Source organism: Strongyloides ratti (assembly GCF_001040885.1).
Source record: "Strongyloides ratti genome assembly S_ratti_ED321, chromosome : 2".
NCBI lineage: Eukaryota > Metazoa > Nematoda > Chromadorea > Rhabditida > Strongyloididae > Strongyloides > Strongyloides ratti.
Genome location: NC_037308.1, coordinates 5,527,193 through 5,547,836, shown reverse-complemented (window position 1 = coordinate 5,547,836; position 20,644 = coordinate 5,527,193). Strand labels below are relative to the sequence as shown.

The following is a 20,644-nucleotide window of genomic DNA, read 5'->3' as shown; positions in this document are numbered from 1 at the left end:
ACTTTTGTTATATATTAATCTTTTTACAAAATAAAATATGTTTTTTTTTAAACTATTTTTTATTTACAAACATTTTATTTGATAATAATTGAAAATTATGAATGTTGCAATATTTACTTTTTTTTTTTCTTACTTTCAATATACACTATAAAATATCTTTATCATGAATTATTCAATTAAATATTCAGTAATATTTTTTTTTAAAATAAATTTTTCTAATAAATATTTTAGATTAAAATAATATTAAAAATGTGGAATGGTTCCGTTGTTAGTGTGGAACGGGATTCTAATCAATGTAATGTTATACCACAAACAGAAGGGTATATGAATGAATTACAAGGATTAATTGAAGAAATGAGTATGTTTATAATAAATAAATTTTTAACTTTACATTTTAGGACAACAAGACTTTGATTCTATACGTTTTGCTACATATCGTACAGCTTGTAAACTACGATTTATTCAAAAAAAGGCAAATGTACATTTAGTAGATATTTGGAATATGATAGAATCTTTTCGTGAAAATGCATTAAATGCTGTTCCACCACATTCAACCTTAAAATTTTCACGTCTTGAATTATTACTTACATCAGTTTTCCATAATCTTAATAAACGCCTTCCAACAACTCAACATATTGATACGGATAAATCAATTTCAACATTATTATCCTTTCTTTTAGGTGCTTATGATCGCCAACATAATTTTAGATTAACAATTTTTTCTGTAAAAATAGCACTTTCAGTTTTATCAGCTGGAAAATTAATTGATAAATTACGTTATATATTTTCACAAATATCTGATTCACAAGGAATTATGGAATGGAATAAATTTGTTCAATTTCTTCAACAAATTTTAGCATTACCTAAAGCAGTTTTTGAAGCACCAACATTTGGGTATACTGATAGTTGTCCTGAACAATGTTTTCCAAAGGTTATTTTTAATTAAATAAATAATTGTTTATATACATATATTTTAGGATGCAAAAACAAATTTAAATACATTTCTTGATGTTATTCTTTCTGAAACATGTCCACCCTGTTTAATGTGGTTACCATTACTTCATCGTATGGCATCTGTTGAACATGTCTATCATCCAGTTGTCTGTGATTCATGCCAAATTCGTAGTTTTACAGGTTTTCGTTACAAATGTCAACGATGTTCAAATTATCAGTTATGTCAAAATTGTTTTTGGAGAGGTCGTACATCTCAAAATCATTCAAATGAGCATGAAATGAAAGAATACTCTAATTATAAATCACCTACAAAACAATTAGCACATTCAATACATAAATCTCTTCAATGCATTCCATTAACAGGAAAATCTAAAAATTTAGAATATGATTCAAAATTACAAAGACCTATAGATTTATCAAATATTATACCAGTAATGCCAAATTTTAATAAACATCAAATACATGATGTGACATCTGACTGGAGTAATAATTTACCACCAGGTACTTACGGTAACACAGGAAGTTTAGATGATGAACATAAATTAATAGCTAGATATGCTGCCAAACTTTCAGGAAGACAAAATGTAAGTTATTAACTTTTTTTTTCTTTATTATATTTAATTTTTTAGTATAAAGAAAAAAAATTAAACAATAATTTATTAAGATATGATGGAGTTGATAGTTATAATGAAAAAATGATAATTGCTCAATTAGAAGAAGAAAATTCTGAAATGTTAAGAGAATTAGCTGCAATAGAAAGGCAAAATAATTTAATTGACAGTAATGGACAATTAAGTGGATTAAAAGAAAAAAAATTTGAATTAGAAAATAAAATGAGATGTATGCAGAATACAAGAAAAGAACTAATGCATCAATTAGAACAATTAATGAAGCAATTAAATACAACAGATTCTGGTAGAAGTTATAAATCAATGAGTCAAATGCCAGAAACACTTACAGGTGTTAATTCAAGAATAACAAATGCTTTTAGAGAACACAGTTTGCCAACTAATAGTCGACGATCTATGTCCCAAATCCCTGCTTCACAATTGCAAGGTGATTTGCTACAGGCAGCTGATGCTATTACAGAAAATGTATCAGAATTTATACATGAATTAGATATGGCAAATGAAGATATGTATTAATTATAATATATCATAAAGTGCCTCCATAATTTTAATTTTTAATGGATCTCTTACTTAAATTTTTAATTAATAATGCTAATAATTGTTAACTTTATTTTTTTTAAACAAAAAATGAAACAATAAATTATTGTCTAACACTTTTGTACAAATATTCATATTTATATGCAATTATATCTAGTTATTTTTAAAATGATAAAGCATATCATTATCTTTACCCGTTGAATGTTCTAAATGATTTTCCTCTTCTATAAAAGTTAGTAGTAGTGGTACTATTACAAATATAATAATAACTGCTAAAATTATCATCCAAATACCGTTTGTACTATTTGGAGATTTAGCATCAACAAAATGATAAGTTCCAACATGCATTTCATCATCTGGTAAAGCATCCCTAACTTGTGCAACGACAGTATCTGTTTTTACAAAAATATCTTCAACACTTTGTTCTTTTTCACTATCATCACTTATTAATCGTGCCTTTTCATCGTCAAAATTTTCAAAATTATCACTTAAATCTATATTTTCTCTACTCATTTTCTTTAATAAAATATCTCTTTTTAATTCTGACACTGGAATACGAATAGATTTTAATGCATAAATTTCTTGGTCATTTAAAATATTATTAAATCTTTTAATATCCGATACCTAGAAATAAATATATTATATTAATTAATTAAAATTTTACAACATACAGATACATTGTATTGAAGTGCAATTTTATTTATTGAATCTTCTTGCTTAATTTTTTTTTCTATCCATACAGTATTATTACTAAAATTTCCTGGTGTATTATTAATACAATTTGCTTTATTATACGTTGAAAAACCACCTCGTGTTCTGGGACGTAACTTAAAATTTTCTATTGTAGAATTTTCTATTTTATTGTCCATATTATTTATATTCATTATATATATATTTTTTTTATAATAGAATAATCTTTTTTAAAAAATTAGTATAATTAATTAAGAAAGAAACAATATGAAGTTAATATAATTAATGTTACGCTTAAAAATGGTAAAACAATGAGCTGCAACGTCACCTCAATGTGTAAAGAGATATTAGTCTTAAAGACATATTATTCCAATGGGAAGTAATTTTTTTTTTTAGTTTGCTCTCAATTTGTTAATTCACATATTTTATACTATAATATGATAAATGTTTGAAATTTATATTTATTATATATTATTGTAGTTGATCTAAAATGTTTTTTTTTCTACTGATAATTTTTTTTTTCAACATTTATATTATAGTATGTATTATTAATTAGTTTTAAAATTATTTTTATAAATTCTTTATAAAAAAAATATTTTTGGTTATAAAGAGTATTTTATTAAAAATCTACATCTATTTTTTGGTGGTTTTTAATATTTATATTTTTATACTTACAATTGATAATATGATTTTTTTTCTATAAACAAATATTTTCGTATTTATAAAATAAATTAAATACTGGTCTTTGTTTTTCACCAATTATATAAATATTCATTAATTATTTTATTTTTTTTTATAAAAGTAGTTTTTTCTTTAGATTTTTAAGAAACCTTTTTCAATCAATAACTATGAGGTTATTACTTATATAACTGTTCACTCTCGTTAGTACGCTTTTTATAATTATATACAGCAAAATGTATGTATATAAATATATTCAATCATTATTTATTATTATTATTTTATCGTCTGTAAAATTAAAATTATATTTAATTAGTATATATATATCAATTTTTTTTACAAACTTATTATTTAAAAAAATTATGTGAATTTATAAATTTTCTATAATCTTTTTTAGTCATTAGAAATGTTAAAAAAGGCCTTGTTAAATTCTACCTATGTTTCAAAAGCCTTAACTGGTCGTGCTAGTTTTTGTAGTGCAGCTCAGGAAAAACGTCGTGTCACATTGATCCCTGGAGATGGTATTGGTCCAGAAATTTCTGCAGCAGTTCAACAAATTTTTGAAGCAGCAAAAACACCAATTGAATGGGATCCAGTAGATGTAACTCCTGTAAAAGGACCAGATGGTATATTCCGAATACCTGCACGTTGTATTGAATTAATGCATGTAAATAAAGTTGGACTTAAAGGACCTCTTGAAACACCTATTGGTAAAGGTCATAGATCATTAAATTTAGCAGTAAGAAAAGAATTTAATCTTTATGCTAATGTTCGTCCATGTCGTTCTCTAGCTGGACATAAAACATTGTATGACAATGTAGATGTTGTTACTATTCGTGAAAACACTGAAGGTGAATATTCTGGTATAGAACATGAAATTGTTGATGGTGTTGTTCAATCAATTAAACTTATCACTGAAGATGCTTCAAGACGTGTTGCTAGATATGCTTTTGAATATGCTCGTGATAATGGTAGAAAAGCTGTAACAGCTGTACATAAAGCTAATATAATGAGAATGTCAGATGGATTATTTTTGAAAATGTGTCGTGAACAAGCTGCGCAATTTCCAGAAATTGAATTTAAAGAAGCATATCTTGATACTGTCTGTCTCAATATGGTTCAAGATCCAGGTCAATATGATGTTCTTGTAATGCCTAATTTGTATGGAGATATTCTTTCTGATCTTTGTGCTGGTCTTATTGGTGGTCTTGGTGTCACACCATCAGGAAATATTGGAGAAGGAGCTGCAGTTTTTGAATCAGTTCACGGAACTGCACCCGATATTGCTGGTCAAGACAAAGCTAATCCAACAGCTCTTTTACTTTCATCAGTTATGATGTTACGTTATATGAATCTCGGAACTTATGCAGATAAAATTGAAAAAGCATGTTTTGATGCAATTGCTGAAGGAAATGCTAAAACTCGTGATTTAGGAGGCAACGGAACATGTTCTTCTTTCACTGCTGATATTTGTGCTCGTATTCGTAATATGGACTAAATTGTTTAAATGTTGTTATTTTTCGATCTAAAATTAAAAAATAATATCTTTTATCGTCTTATAAAGGTATTGTTTAGTAAACACTTTTTTGAAAGAAGTGTTAAATTTAATTAATTTAACACAAGATAGGTATCTTTTTTTTTTAATAATAAAATTTTCAATTAAATTTAAATTTAATTAATATAAATGATAGTATTTTTTGTTTATAAATATTATACTTACAATGGCTGATTCGATTGATTTTCTTTTTTCTAATAGTCAACTAGCATTTATTCCAGATTCAAAAGAAGGTTTTATATTAGCAGAAATACTTCCATGTCTTGAAAATGAACTTGTTAAATTAAAAGTTTGTGATACAAATGAAGAAAGAGAATGTCATCTTGATAAGATTTTACCAGCAGATAATGAAATCAACATTGACTATGATGATCATTGTGCAATGAAATTTTTAAATTCAGGATCATTGTTACATAATTCAAAGAACAGATTCATGAAGAACAAAATTTATACATATGTTGCAAACATATTAATTTCCATCAATCCATATAAATCAATTTCTGAATTGTATACTTCAAAAACTATTCATGAATATTCTGGAAAAAGTTTAGGTGTAATGCCACCACATATATTTGCAATTGCAGAAAAAGCATATAATGAAATGCGTCGTTATAAGTTAAGTCAGTCTATAGTTGTTTCTGGTGAATCAGGTGCAGGTAAAACAGAATCACAGAAACAAATTTTGCGTTACATATGCGAGAGTTGGGGAATATCAGCAGGAAACATTGAACAAAGGATATTAGAGACTAATCCTATTTTAGAAGCTTTTGGAAATGCTAAAACGATAAGAAACAATAATAGTTCTCGGTTTGGAAAATTCGTTGAAATACATTTTGATCAAAACAATCATGTTACTGGAGGATATGTTTCTCATTATTTATTAGAAAAATCTAGAATTGTATTACAATCAAATGAAGAAAGAAATTACCATATTTTTTATCAATTATTAGCTGGTGCTTCAGATGAATGGATAAAAGAATTTTGTCTTGGAAGCATTGGAAGTTATAATTATCTTAAAAATGGAGTTCAACAATTTTTTACTACTTCAGAGGATTATGAAAAAATTCCTAATTCAAGTAAATCATCAAAAAATTTCTTATCAGATGCCATGATAAATGATTATGCTGACTACAAAAAACTTATTTCAGCGCTACATGGGATTGGTTTTGATGATATGAAAATAAAAAACATTTTTCAAACAATTGCTGGTATTCTTCATCTTGGTAACATAAAATTTGAAGAAAATAATGAAGGAAATAGAGGAGGTTGTTCTGTGACTCTTGATTCTTTAGAATCACTTTCTCATGGATCTAGATTACTTGGAATTGAAGAAGATACACTTAAAATTGAATTAACAGCAAGATTAATGCAAGCAACAAGAGGTGGGGTTAAAGGAACAGCAATAATGGTTCAATTAAAACCAAATGAAGCATGTAATGCAAGAGATGCATTAGTTAAAAAAATCTATGGAAAATTATTTGATGAAATTGCTAGTTCAATTAATAAATGTATGCTTTTTAATGATAGCAAAAATTTCATTGGTGTTTTGGATATTGCAGGATTTGGTAAGAATAAAATTTTATTCAATATGTATAAATATATTTTTTTTAGAATTTTTCAAAAGAAATTGCTTTGAACAATTTTGTATAAATTATTCAAATGAAAAATTACAACAATTTTTCAATGATAGAATATTAAAACAAGAACAAGAATTATATGATAAAGAAGGACTTGAAGTTGAAAAAATTCAATTTTCTGATAATTTAGATTGTATACAAGTTCTTGAAGGTAAAGGAACAGGTATTATTGATTTGCTTAATGAAGAGATGAGACTTCCCAAACCATCATATGGACATTTCACTGAATCTATTTTACAAAGACATTGTGATAATTTTAGAATTGAAATTCCAAGAAAATCATCCGTCAAAGAACATAGAAATATTAAAAATGATGAAGGTTTTATAATGAGACATTTTGCCGGTAGTGTTTGTTATGAGACAAAATATTTCTTAGAAAAGAATAATGATAGTCTTCATATGTCATTAGAATTAATATTAGAAACAAGTAGTAATCCTATTCTCAAGTTGTTGTTTAAATCAGAACAAAAATCAAATAATAATCAACCTCAAATAAAGTCTTCTAAACTTTCTTCACCATCAGTAAGTAGTAAATTTAAAAATCAATTAGATGAATTACTTAATAAACTTAAAAAAACAGGAACTCATTTTGTTAGATGTCTTAAACCAAATTCAGAAATGGTTTCTAATAAATTTGATGGTCAACAAATATTAAATCAACTTAGTTGTAGTGGTATGATAAATGTTCTTGAATTGATGCAAGAAGGATTTCCTTCAAGAGCTGTATTTCAAGAACTATATGATAGTTATAAAAATTTGTTACCAGAAAAATTGAAAAATTTAGAACCAAGAATATTTGCTAAATGTCTTTTCAATGTTATCGGAATCAAGGATAATGATTATAAATTTGGACTGACAAAAGTTTTCTTTAGACCTGGAAAATTTGCTGAATTTGATAGACTTATGCGTCAAGATACAGATGAAATGAAATATTTAGTTAGTAAAATACAATGTTTTCTTAATAAATCTCGTTGGAATTGTGGAATTTATTCTGTTATTGCTCTTAACAGATTAAATAAAAAAATAATTCATAAAAGAACATATATTATAAAAGTTCAAGCTTATGTAAGAGGATTTTTAGTAAGAAAAAATTACAAACCTATCTTAAAATTATACTCAAATACAAAAAAGATTGAAAATAGTTTATCAAGTTTATATAACTTGATTGAAAAACTTGAAGGTTCTAAAAAAGAAAAATGGGCAAATAAAGTTGAAGAATTTGAGAAATCAATCAAAGAATTCATAAATATATTAATTACAGATGATATAAAAGTATTAAAAAGTAAAGTATCCTTTTTTGATGATTTAAAAAAACAATTTGATACTATTATCAAAGAGATAACAGATGAAATTACAGAAATAGAAACAAGAAAAGAAAAAGAGGAAGAAGAAAGACGTATCAAAGAATTAGAGAGAATAAAAATGGAAATGGAAGAGAAAGAGAAAGAGAAAGCTGAAAAGGAAAAAGAATTAGCTATACAAAAAAAACGTGAAATGAAAAATATAGAATTAGAGGAAGAACGTAAATTACTTGAGGAAGAAAAACAACTTCGTCAACGTCTACAAGAAATAGAACAAAAGCACAAGAAATTATCAACAGAAACTACTTTGTCGACAGTCTCAGAACAGAAGAAATTAGATTCAATTATGACAAATGCCTTTACTTCTTCTGAAAAAACAGAATTAATTAATAATAAAAAGGAACAAAAATCTTTATCTGAATCCGTAGAAACAATGATTGATGAAAATGCTGATATTGAAGAAATTATTTTAAATCTTCATAAGCTTAAATATGAAATACTTAGAAACACAATCAACACTTCAAAAAATAAAAAAATTGTAATGGCATGTCGTGCAGAATTTCATCGCCGTCTTCATCAATTCCAAAATTGGAAAAATAAAAATCAGACGAAGATAAAAAATTCCACACCTTCTAAATATTTTTAAACTAATAGAAAAAGAATAGACGTATTACAATTATGACAAATGTCACAAAATATAGTATGTAGTTATTTAAAATTATTATAGATATTTTTAAAATATAACTTGAAAAAAATTATTATATTAAGTATAATATATATTTAACTTTGCTTGATAATATTTTTATAAGCTAAACCATTTCTAACTATATTTTTTTTAAATCAAAAAGTTTTTTAAAATAATAATTAAATAAAAGATATTTTACCTAGTTTTTTTTTAATTTATAATAATTAAAAATTCATTACTCATAATTTCTAAGTTTATTATTAATTGGTAACATTGCTTTTGATTAGTATATAAATTTGAAAATCATTTACTTTTTTTTATTTATATATTTAATATGTTAGTTTCAAAATTTATATAAATTCACTATTATATTTTTTATTCGGATTTTCAGAAAAAATTTCTAACACATAAGTAACTCTAAAATTAAGCAATTATTAATTATATTAAAAATTCATCCCATTTCAAAAGCTATCGAATGAATATAGTGTTATATTCAAATTCAAAAAAAAGTTGTTTATTTTTGGTTACAGTTTTAGAGGTAAAATCAGAAATCTTGAAAAATTTCAGCCAATTTTTGAATCTCTAAAAATAATAAAGTTATAGCTATGAAAATTAATATTCTAGACCTAATTTTGAATAGAAATCGAATGAAATTAGTCCCATCCTCATAGGATAAGTATTTGCTGAGATACTGAAAAGTCGGGAACAATGAATATTTTAGAAAAATTTCCGCCCTTTGTCATAACGCGCTTCAAAATAAAGATAAATACAAGCAGATTTCGGCAATCGGCTTCAAATGAGTTTTCAAGTGGTGTCTACCTTCAAAATTTTTTTATATCTTTAACCACTTTTGAGATATAAAAAAATGGTGACAATAGATTACGCGCGAAAAACTACCAAGTTTCATATCTCAAGAACCATTAAAAATAAAGAAATGTTTTCAAGGTACGGTACAGCTTAAATTATGAAAGAAGCACAGCGCATCAAGTTTCATGGTTCTGTGACTTCGTAAACTTGAGTTATCACTAAATTCTTAAAACTTTTTTTTAAACGTATTTCTTATCATAACTTTATTTTTAGAAGTCCTATAAAGTTGTAAATAGGCTTAATGAAATTATCGTAAAAAATTGATCTAGAATCAACTGTTTATTTGTAAAATATCTCGTTGTATCATAAAAGTCAAAATTTACATAAAAATATTTCCCAATTTCGCCCTCAACTTTGACAGCTCATAACTCATGAAATTTTAATTTTAGAATATTGTTGATTATATTCAAAATTTATCCCGTCTCAAGGGCTATCGAATGGCTATAGTTGCATATTCAATTTCCAAAAAAAGTTGTTCATTTTTAGTCGCATTTTTAGAGGTAAAATCAGAAATCTAGAAATTTTTCAGCCAATTTCTGAATCTTTAAAAATAATAAAGTTATAGCTCTGAAAATTATTCATCTAGATCAACTTTTAATTAGAAATCGAACGAAACTAGTCCCATCTTCATAGGGTAATTATTTGCCGAGATACTGAAAAGTCGGGAACAATGAATATTTTAGAAAAATTTCCGCCCTTAGTCATATCTTGCTTCAAAATCATGATAAATGCAATCAGATTTCTGCAATGGTCTTCAAATGAGTTTTCAAGTGAGGTTTACCTTCAAAATTTTTTTATATCTTTAAGTACTTGCGAGATATAAAAAAATGGTGACAATGGATTACGCGCGAAAAAGTACCAAGCATAGTATTTCAAGAACGGTTGAAAATTTGAAAATCTTTTCAACGTAGGGTATGCTTTAAATTATGAAAGAAGCACAGCGCAACAAGTTTCATAGCTCTGCGACGTCATTAACTTGAGTTATCACTAGACTCTTAAAACTTTTTTTTTAATATTTTTCTTATCATATCTTCATTTTTAGAAGTCCTATGAAAATAATAATAGGCTTAATGAATTTTTCGTAAAAAACTGATTTAGAAAAAAGTATTTATTTTTAACATTTACAATATTATCATAGAAATCGTGATTTAAAAAAAATATTCCACAATTTCGCCCTTCAACTTTGAATCCTTATAACTCCTGAAGTTTTAATTTTAGAATATTGTTGATTATATTCAAAATTCATCCTATTTCAAGGGCTATCGAATGACTATAGTGGCATATTCAAATCTCAAAAAAGGTTGCTTTTCTTTGTTCACATTTTTAAAGGTAAAGTCGGAAATTTAAAATATTATCAGCCAATTTCTAAATCTCTGAAAATAATAATGCTATAGCTATGAAAATTAATATTCTAGACCTAATTTTGAATAGAAATCGAATGAAACTAGTCCCATCCTCATAGGATAAGTATTTGCTGAGATACTGAAAAGTCGGGAACAATGAATATTTTAGAAAAATTTCCGCCCTTTGTCATAACGCGCTTCAAAATAAAGATAAATACAAGCAGATTTCGGCAATCGGCTTCAAATGAGTTTTCAAGTGGTGTCTACCTTCAAAATTTTTTTATACCATTAATAACTTTCGAGATATAAAAAAATGGTGACAATGGATTACGCGCGAAAAAGTACCAAGCACAGTATTTCAAGAACGGTTGGAAATATAAAAAAGTTTTCAACGTAAGGTATAACTTAAATTATAAAAGAAGCACAGCGCATCAAGTTTCAAGGACCTGTGACCTCATTAACTTGAGTTATCACTAAATAGTTAAAACTTTTTTTAAAACTTATTTCTTATCATAACTTCATTTTTAGAAGTCCTATAAAGTTGTAAATAGGCTTAATGAATTTATCGTAAAAAATTGATCTAGAATCAACTGTTTATTTTTAACATTTACAATATTATCATGGAAGTCAAGATTTGCAAAAAAATATTCCCCAATTTCGCCCCTCAACTTTGAATCCCTATAACTCCTGAAGTTTCAATTTTCGAATATTGTTGATTATATTCAAAATTCATCCCTTTTCAAGGGCTATCGAATGACTGTAGTAGAATATTCAAATTCCAAAAAAAGTTGTTTTTTTTTAATTATTTATTTTTCTTTATTATTTTAGTATAAATTTTTTTTATTTAATCAACATCGTAATTTAAAAAAAAATTCTATACATCAGTGACTCTAAAATTAAGATTAAAATCTGAAATTCAGAGTTCCTGTCGTAAATTTAAAATCTAGAATTTTTTTATATAACATAAATTTTGATTCTAACACAAACACAAAAAAAATTTAATTTATCTTTTTTTGTGTAAAATAATATGACACTGATTTTGTAATAAATTCAAATTCCAAATCAAAAATAAAAAAGTTATAAAATTATATTTATACATTTTCATAAAATATTTACATATTGAAAAAAAATTAAAATTATTTGATTGACATAAATTCTTACAAAGATTTTTTTTTATGTTTGGAAATATGTTGTAGAGAAAAAAGAAAGTAAAATTTTGATAGGTAATGTTCTTCTTCTAGAAAATGTTTAGTTATATTGCATTTTATCCGTCATTAGCCTTTAATATTGCAAAAAACTACCTTCAACCAGGAAAATGGGCATGGTTTAATAGAATTGATGACGGTCTTATTGTTGGTGCTTTACCTTTCAAATCAATGGTAGAAGATTTAAAGGTATTTATTATAAAATAAAATTTATAACTTAATTAATTTAGAAAGAAAATGTAGGAGGAGTTGTGTGTTGTACAGAACCTTTTGAATTAGCTGTTACTTACAATTCAATGGATGATGAAGATTGGAAAAAAGAAAATATTAAATTTTACCACATTCCAATGACTGATTTTTTTGGATCAACTTCACGCGTCAATATGTTAGGTGCACTTTCATTTATAGAAGAAGTTAATAATGAAGGAAAAAGTGTATATGTTCATTGTAAGGCAGGAAGAACACGTAGTGCAACAATTGCTATGTGTTATCTTATAAAAAAATATAATTATATGCCAAATGTAGCTTTAGAATATTTAAGAAACAAACGTCCACAAGTATTATTACGTAATGCTCATTGGAGAACTGTTAATGAATATAGAAGATATTTAGATGCTCAATCTAAAAGTCCTTTAAAACAATAAAAAAAATAGTTTAAAATGTTATATTGTTTATTTGTTATTTAAAATTGATTGAATATTTTTTATTAAATGATATGCATAATCTCTTTGGGTAAATTTATCTTCACTTGACATAAATTTTTCATCATTCATTAGAGAATTAACATTACTAATCATATTAGTGACCCACATCAGTACTTCTTTTAACTCTCCCTCTAATGAATCTTTTAGAACAGAAGAATTACATGATTTAGTTATTGCAATGTATACTGATATACAAGGTGTATTAAATGTTTGCTTATTGTAAGTACGTATTATTTTTAATATTCTGAAGACTTTCGAGACAATTGATACAATTTGTGGTGTATTTTCCGCTATAATTACTAAATCACCAATTGTTAGTAAAATTTTTGTAATTATAGATTGATTGCCTTCCAAGTCATTCATTATCAAAGAGTTTCCATAAAAAACACAAAGTAAAGTAGAAATAATTTCACTTATCTTTTGGTGAAAAACTTTTGGATTAACTTTTTTTAATTTTGAAGCTGTTAAATTTAAAACATCCAGAGATAGTAATCTTTCAAAAGATGACGTTACTTCATTTACAAATGATTTTATAAATGGAATTATTAAGTGTGGATTAAAAGTTAATACAGAAACAAGAATACTTTCACGATATTTCTAGAAAAAATATTAATAATATTTTAATGAAACTTACCTCGAAATCTTCAAAATAAAATTTATTTTGTATATGAAGAAACATTTTTAATATTATTGGTGCAAAATCTTTATATCCTAAAGCTTTTTTCTTAAGTAGTGAATCTAAACATTGTACTCCTCCAATAAATGTTAACCGATCTTCTGTGTCAGAAATTTCATTTATACAATCAGAAATATAATGAAATTCTTTGTAAATTTCTTCTGTTTCATCATCACTATCTAAATCCTTTTTATATGATTTCTTATTTGATGTTTTTAAAAATGAAGGCAAATCATCATCGTCACTATCAAGACATGTTGATGAATCATCAATACTAAAATTTTTAATCTCAATTGTTGTGTTCTCTATAGTATTAGATGTCTCCTGTTCATTAACATCAACATTATCAAAGATTTTTTCAAGAAATAGCAATTCCCAACTTTTGACTAAATTTTCATCTTCCCAATCTTTGATATTCTTGTACTTATCTTCATGATATTTAATTTCTTCAATAAACCATGCAATAAAATGAAATGTAATTTGTTTTCTACTTTCATCTGCACTAAGCATCGAATTCCAACTGCACATAATAAATTTTTGAATATGTTCCTTAAGATCTTCTTTTTCACTATCATTAACTTTTCTTATCATAATTTTTAAAGCAGCTGCAATATTTAATAACTGTGCAACACTCACAAAATCTGGCATATCTAATTGATTTTCAAATTTTTCTAAAATAGACTTTACTATATCTAAATATTCCTGTGAAGATAAACATTCAGATATTACAAAAACAAATTTATTAAAAATTTTGACTCCATTTGAATTAGAAATATCCATCATTAATTCTGTGACTATTGACGATGCAGCTTCCCTTATTCCAATATTCTTATTTTTGTATATAGATATCAATTCTGATACAGTAAAAGAAGATTTTAATAAAACAATAAATAAATATTGGTATTGTTTACTGTGTAGTACACGATAATTTTTAAAGATATCATTCACTTCCGTATGTTCAAATAATTTTTTGACAATATTATAACATAAGTTTTCATTGAATTGACTAATTTTATAACAAAAATATAAAATAAAATGAGACATATTTGTTTTTAACAAAATAAATGGAACATTTCCATAACAAATTTCCAAATCATTTAATAATTCATTAATTATACCATGTTTTTTGAAGATACCTCTTAAATTACATATTTTGATACGAATATTTAATAAAATATCAATAAATAATTTAACTTCTGAATCATTTGAAATACCTTGAAATATATTAAATAAATTTTTTTCTGAATCAATTGTTAATCTCAAAATTTGTGCAATATTTTCAAATTTAAAATAAGTATTATGTGTTTCTTCAGTAAAATTTCCCAATGTAAGAGAGATAACTTCGATGGCCTCCTTTGGGCGAAGTAAAAATGTAGGGTATAAAAGATTGTCAATTTCATTAGAGGTTAGAAATGACCTAACTGATGGAACAAATGAATTTATAATTAATTCTGTATAAAAAAGAGTAACAGAAAATGGTGAAGCATCTGGTAATATTTTCTGTGATCTTTTCAAAATATCAATTAACTTTTGTCTTGATTTAATTTCTTCAGTTTCCTTTAACAATGATTCCATTTTTAAGTACAAAAATTTTTTAAATTTATATTAATACCCATTAATAATTCTTTATAAATATCTATAAAATGATATCTCTTTAGAATAAGTTCTAATTTACAGTAATAAAAATATTATTATATAATTATTACAATACAAAAGACTGTAGATTCTTTTAATAAACTTTCCTTAAATTATGATTATTTAATTAAAATATTAAGTTCAAAATAATAACCAATTAATAAGATATAGTAAATGTGATTATAAACACAAATGATAAATATTTTTATAGTTTATATTATTAAAAAAAATATTAATCAAACCACTTTATGTGTAAAAATTCATTACCTTTTAAAAATATTAAAAATGTTTAAAATACTATTTTAAATATGTGTTACTAGGAAAATGTTATAAAATATATTTGATACAAATGTACAGTAAAAAAAAACATTATTAATAAAACATAAATACTTAATAAGAACTAACATCTATATTTTTTCTACCCATCCAATTTTTTACCCTTTCACAAAATCTATTTAATTTCTTATATTTTCTATAGTGATAACGTAATGATATTACGTCATCAAAAACATCAACAGACAAGTGATTCCAAGTATCAGAACAACAAAATTTATCATCCTCCAATTTTACCAATCTATTTATTGCAAGAAAATATGAATCCGAAGTATTATCATAGACACTTAAGTGTGTAACAATATCAGCCAAAATAGCAACATTATTTGTTTTATTAATTACTTTATTTATATATTTTTCTGTATATTTCTTTAATGTACCAATTTGAAAAAGATTTGATAAATTAAAACATAACATAGCATTGCAATCTAAAAAAAAATTATATTATAAATGAAAAATTAAACATACCATCAATTGGTTTTCGAATTGGACAATAATGTAAAACTCTGAGAAGTTCCAAGAAATCACTTTCTTCAGTATTATCTAATAAACTTATGTCTACATTTTTTTTATTATTAAAAAATTTTGAAAAAAAAATTGAATATTCAGAGAGATATCCTGGGTTTACATAAAAAATAGTTTTACCAACAATTAAAGGGTAATTCCTTGAACGATTAGGAGTTGAAAAGTCGTCATAAATAAAAGGTTCTTTCTCCTCTGCATCCATTGATTCAAATGAGTATACGGAACATGTTTGAATATTAAAATCCAACTGACTATGTCCCATAACTTTTATAATTTTTTAAAAAATTTTTAACTTAAAGGGAATTTGAGTAATGGTTGCACCATACAAATGAATTTTTTAAAAAAATCTTTGCAAGACGAAATTTATATATATAAATTAAATTAACTTAACTTAAAATAAGTTAAAAATAAATATATATAAATATTTTTTATAATTAATATTATATCAAGAATCAACTACAATTTTTTTATTTATTTATTTATTTTTAAATAAAATTCAAAAATTTAATGAATACTAAATAATTCATATTTTAAAAAAAATATTTAATTGTAAATTATGTTTATTATTTTCCACATTCATTAACTTTCAAAAAATTAATACATTTCTTTGTCAAATGGTCAAGGACATTGCGTATAAAATTTCTTGATAACTCCGCAGTAGATTATCTTAAATATAAAACCATGAAAGGATATCTAGAAAAACGGTGAACTAAGAAATTATACTCCTCCCATATACACGTGTATCTAGAATTTTATAATAATAAAGTAAAAGATTTAATCCTTATTTAATTTAAAATCATGAGATCATATATTATTGGAATTATTTTAGCTGCTACTATAGTTTTTGTTAGTACAAATACTGATGTTGAAAAGTCAGAAGCAAATCCTTTGTCAAGAGGTAAATTTTAAAAATTTGTTTTTTTATAAAATAATATTCTAATTTATTATAGGATGGGGTGATGATATTAAATGGGTTCCATGGGAAGATGCCGTTGAAGTAGCATTAGAAGAAAATAAACCAATTTTCTTTTTAATTCACAAAGAATGGTGTCAGGCATGTAAAAATCTTAAAAAAATATTCCAACAAAAAAATGCTCAAAAAGTATTTACAACATTATCTAAATTCTTTGTTATGACTAATGCACAGGATGAAGAAGAACCTCATGAAGATGAATATAAACCAGATGGAAATTATTCACCAAGAGTTTTATTCCTTGACAAGAGAGGAGATGTTATGGAAAATTTTGTTAATGAAAAAGCTGAATACAAAAATTACAAATATTATTATTCTAATCCTTCTCATATTTTTGATACAATGAAAAAAGTTATTAAACATTATGGTAAAGAAGTTCCTCAATTAAGAAGTCCAAATAAACTTATTCCAAAAGATAAAAAAGAATTGTAATCTATTTATAGTACAAATTTTTGTTTTATATTTAAAATAAATTGTTTACTTATAATGCCTTGATATATATAATTTATTTTTTAAATAACCGAAATAATTACAATACTCTTTTTCAATTATATTATAGTAATGTATAATAAATTAATCTTGAAATAAAAATTATAAGAATAAATTATTTACTACTTATATTAGGTATAACATCAATTTTAAATTATCGATTCTCCAGACAAATGTATAGTATTTTTTTTTGATATTAATTATATAACATGAATATGTATTTAAACAAAAGTTATAATTTTTACAACTTATTTTTTTAGAATAATTGTTTTCGTAAAGTATAATAAAAAATGTATAAATTTTTAAAATTACCATCTTTATTACAAAATAGTTTCTTTTTTTTATAAATATGATAGGCATATTTCTATAACAATATGTTAGTTTATTCTTATTTTAAAGAAAAATAACTATTAATAGGCCTTTTATAACATTCATCTCAAATTTTACACATATATAAACTTCTATTTAATTTTAATATTACTTAACTTTATATTTTCCAATATTTATATTTCATAAGTTTCAATTTAAAAAAAAAAACTCAATTCAATGAATACTGTATGATTTCAAAATATCTTTTAAACATTTTTCAAATTTTGAACTAACAAATAATTTTTTATTTAATTTTTTTTATCAACACAACATTCTATATTCATAAAAACAATAATTATATAGAAAAAAAGTTTATTTAAACATCATGAACAACCACTTCAATACTGTCGCCTGACAGTAGTTTCCTTTTGAGCTGAGATAATCTCATGAATACTTGGTAATGCCTATATATGTTATAATTTTATAAAATGACTAGAAATTATTTTAATATTATTGTGTGCAAAGCTTGTTATACTTCTTTACTAAAAATAATATACAACTAACTACTCTTTTAGAAAGTATTATTCAAATTTGATAATTACTTTTCCTTTCTATTACTGTGATATGATATATAGGTTAACATTTATTAATATGTTAAAAGTTTTCCATTAAATATTTACAGAAAATACAATTTTTATAACTATCTTTTTTAATTATGTTGTAACATTAATAAGTACATACAGATAATGAGGTAAACTACAGAAATATATATAAATATATATATATATCCTATAATTGTAAAATGGTTGAGTTGAAAATTTAGTTATTCACATTTATAACAAGCTTGAAAAAAAAATCAGACCTCATCAGACCAGCTGGATGTATTTTGCCAACTCTATTCTAGAATATTCGGAATTATAATATTACGTGGCCAGCTATTAAGCAAATAAACATTATACCAATAATATAGTTTTACTTGTATGTATCAAAAATATTTATTCTTTTTTGATATATTAATTATTTGTACTAAGTACTCTTTTCTAAATTCGAGAAAATTTTGTTTGCCAATTTTTTTATAGTTATATATATATATTTTTTAGGTATGACACTTTATTTACCTATTTTGTATTTTATTTTTATTTTTGGCCTTCAAATAAACTGTAATGAAGAGTCTAGCGCCTCATTTGAAGCTGGACAGTTTTCAAAACCAAGTATTCCGGAAAATGTATATATGTTTGAATATTTTACCGGAAAAGATCAATTAAAAAAAACGTGGGTAGTTTCAAAAGCTAAAAAAGAGGGTGTAGATGAGGATATATCTAAATTCGATGGATTATGGGATATATCAGAACCATCCAATGTTTTAATTCAAAATGACATGAAATTAGTAGTTAAAAGTAAAGCAAAACATCACGCTATTTCATCTAAGTTAAATAAACCATTTGAGTTTAAAGAAGATTCATTAGTTATTCAATATGAAGTATTATATGAAGAAGGACAAGAATGTGGTGGTGGTTACTTGAAATTACTTGTAAAAGGTTCAGAAAAAGATTTATCTTTATTTAATGACAAAACACCTTATTCAATTTTATTTGGACCTGATAAGTGTGGTACAACTGCTAAAGTTCATTTTATTATAAGATTTGAGAATCCAATAAATAAAACAATTTCTGAACATTCTAATGGTAAACCTCTTAATCTTAAAGACCCAAATGCACTCTTTGATGATAAAAAGAGTCATCTTTATACTTTAGTTATCAATAAGGATAACACTTATTCAATATTAATTGATAATGTTCTTCAAGTTAGTGGAGATTTATTAAAAGATATGGTTCCACCATTGACTCCACCAAAAGAAATTCATGATCCAAATGATAAAAAACCAAGTGATTGGGATGATAGAGAAACTATATTTGATGAAACTGCTACAAAACCTGATGATTGGGATGAGAATCAACCAGAAACAATTGTTGATGTAAATGCCGTAAAACCATCAGATTGGCTTGAAGATGAAAATGAATTAATTCCTAATCCTGAAGCAGAGAAACCAAAAGATTGGGATGATGAAATGGATGGTGAATGGGAAGCTCCATTAATTAAAAATCCACGTTGTGAAGGAGTTAGTGGTTGTGGAAAGTGGACTCAACCAACAATTCCAAATCCAGCATATAAAGGTAAATGGAAGAAACCAAAAATACCAAATCCAAATTATAAAGGAGTATGGTCTCCAAAATTAATTGAAAATCCAAACTATTTTCTTCCAAAACCATTTGATGAAATGTTACCATTCTCTGCAATTGGAATAGAACTTTGGACAATGTCTAAACAAATATTATTCGATAATATCATCATTACAAATGATCTTGATGTTGCTAAGAAATTTGCTGATGAGACTTTTGCTCTTATAAAAAAGAAAGAAGAAGAATTCGAATCTATTAATAATCCATCAGTTGGATTATTTAAACAATTAATTGATGCAACAGAAGATAAACCATATCTATGGGTTGTTTATGCTCTTTGTGTACTTCTACCACTTATATTTGGTGGTATTTATTTATTTGGTAGAAAAACAAATACATCACCTGTTTCATATGACAAAGAAAGAGAAACTGTTGAAGAAGTTGAAGGAGAGGAAGAAGAAGATGATAACAAAGATGAAGAACAATTAAGTGGAAGTTCAGAGGAAGATGATAAAATTGTCACAATAACAAAAGATGATCTTGAAGAGGAATTACAAGGTAGCGAAAATCAAGATGATGACAATATTTCTCAAAAAGAAGAATCAAATACAGATTTACCAAAGGAGGATGCTAATACAGAATCTCCAAAAGAAGCCGTCCGCCAACGTAAAGTTCGTGCCCGTCGTCAGGATTGATAAAGCTTTCAACAAATATATCCTTTGGATAAATGGGTTTTTTT

The 20,644-nt window shown here is 25.0% G+C and overlaps 9 protein-coding genes across 9 annotated transcripts; 6 read left to right on the top strand and 3 right to left on the bottom strand.

Annotated features, from left to right (window-relative positions):
- Positions 1-163: 163 nt before the first annotated feature.
- SRAE_2000176100 (Dystrobrevin) lies at positions 164-2,099 on the top strand (the record flags this gene model as incomplete). The annotated part of the gene is made up of 5 exons (XM_024652750.1): positions 164-187; positions 232-358; positions 399-931; positions 978-1,538; positions 1,584-2,099. 5 exons carry the CDS (start codon positions 164-166, stop codon positions 2,097-2,099), a joined length of 1,761 nt encoding a protein of 586 aa, XP_024506296.1.
- A 174-nt stretch (positions 2,100-2,273) lies between these two features.
- Positions 2,274-2,989, bottom strand: SRAE_2000176000 (LysM domain-containing protein; the record flags this gene model as incomplete). Its single annotated transcript, XM_024652749.1, has 2 exons — positions 2,274-2,744; positions 2,792-2,989. The coding sequence occupies 2 exons, from the start codon at positions 2,987-2,989 to the stop codon at positions 2,274-2,276; spliced, it is 669 nt and encodes a 222-aa protein (XP_024506295.1).
- A 905-nt stretch (positions 2,990-3,894) lies between these two features.
- SRAE_2000175900 (Isocitrate dehydrogenase [NAD] subunit alpha, mitochondrial) lies at positions 3,895-4,986 on the top strand (the record flags this gene model as incomplete). Its single annotated transcript, XM_024652748.1, has 1 exon — positions 3,895-4,986. One exon carries the CDS (start codon positions 3,895-3,897, stop codon positions 4,984-4,986), a length of 1,092 nt encoding a protein of 363 aa, XP_024506294.1.
- A 223-nt stretch (positions 4,987-5,209) lies between these two features.
- On the top strand, positions 5,210-8,627 carry SRAE_2000175800 (Myosin heavy chain 95F; the record flags this gene model as incomplete). The annotated part of the gene is made up of 2 exons (XM_024652747.1): positions 5,210-6,608; positions 6,655-8,627. The coding sequence occupies 2 exons, from the start codon at positions 5,210-5,212 to the stop codon at positions 8,625-8,627; spliced, it is 3,372 nt and encodes a 1,123-aa protein (XP_024506293.1).
- Positions 8,628-12,120: 3,493 nt separating this feature from the next.
- Positions 12,121-12,725, top strand: SRAE_2000175700 (Phosphatidylglycerophosphatase and protein-tyrosine phosphatase 1; the record flags this gene model as incomplete). Its single annotated transcript, XM_024652746.1, has 2 exons — positions 12,121-12,270; positions 12,312-12,725. The coding sequence occupies 2 exons, from the start codon at positions 12,121-12,123 to the stop codon at positions 12,723-12,725; spliced, it is 564 nt and encodes a 187-aa protein (XP_024506292.1).
- A 27-nt stretch (positions 12,726-12,752) lies between these two features.
- SRAE_2000175600 (Armadillo-type fold domain and Telomere length regulation protein, conserved domain-containing protein) lies at positions 12,753-15,036 on the bottom strand (the record flags this gene model as incomplete). Its single annotated transcript, XM_024652745.1, has 2 exons — positions 12,753-13,382; positions 13,420-15,036. 2 exons carry the CDS (start codon positions 15,034-15,036, stop codon positions 12,753-12,755), a joined length of 2,247 nt encoding a protein of 748 aa, XP_024506291.1.
- A 450-nt stretch (positions 15,037-15,486) lies between these two features.
- On the bottom strand, positions 15,487-16,216 carry SRAE_2000175500 (BTB/POZ-like domain and BTB/POZ fold domain and BTB/POZ domain-containing protein; the record flags this gene model as incomplete). The annotated part of the gene is made up of 2 exons (XM_024652744.1): positions 15,487-15,857; positions 15,898-16,216. 2 exons carry the CDS (start codon positions 16,214-16,216, stop codon positions 15,487-15,489), a joined length of 690 nt encoding a protein of 229 aa, XP_024506290.1.
- A 536-nt stretch (positions 16,217-16,752) lies between these two features.
- Positions 16,753-17,359, top strand: SRAE_2000175400 (Thioredoxin-like fold domain-containing protein; the record flags this gene model as incomplete). The annotated part of the gene is made up of 2 exons (XM_024652743.1): positions 16,753-16,852; positions 16,905-17,359. 2 exons carry the CDS (start codon positions 16,753-16,755, stop codon positions 17,357-17,359), a joined length of 555 nt encoding a protein of 184 aa, XP_024506289.1.
- A 1,468-nt stretch (positions 17,360-18,827) lies between these two features.
- Positions 18,828-20,600, top strand: SRAE_2000175300 (Calreticulin; the record flags this gene model as incomplete). Its single annotated transcript, XM_024652742.1, has 1 exon — positions 18,828-20,600. The coding sequence occupies one exon, from the start codon at positions 18,828-18,830 to the stop codon at positions 20,598-20,600; it is 1,773 nt and encodes a 590-aa protein (XP_024506288.1).
- Positions 20,601-20,644: the final 44 nt, after the last annotated feature.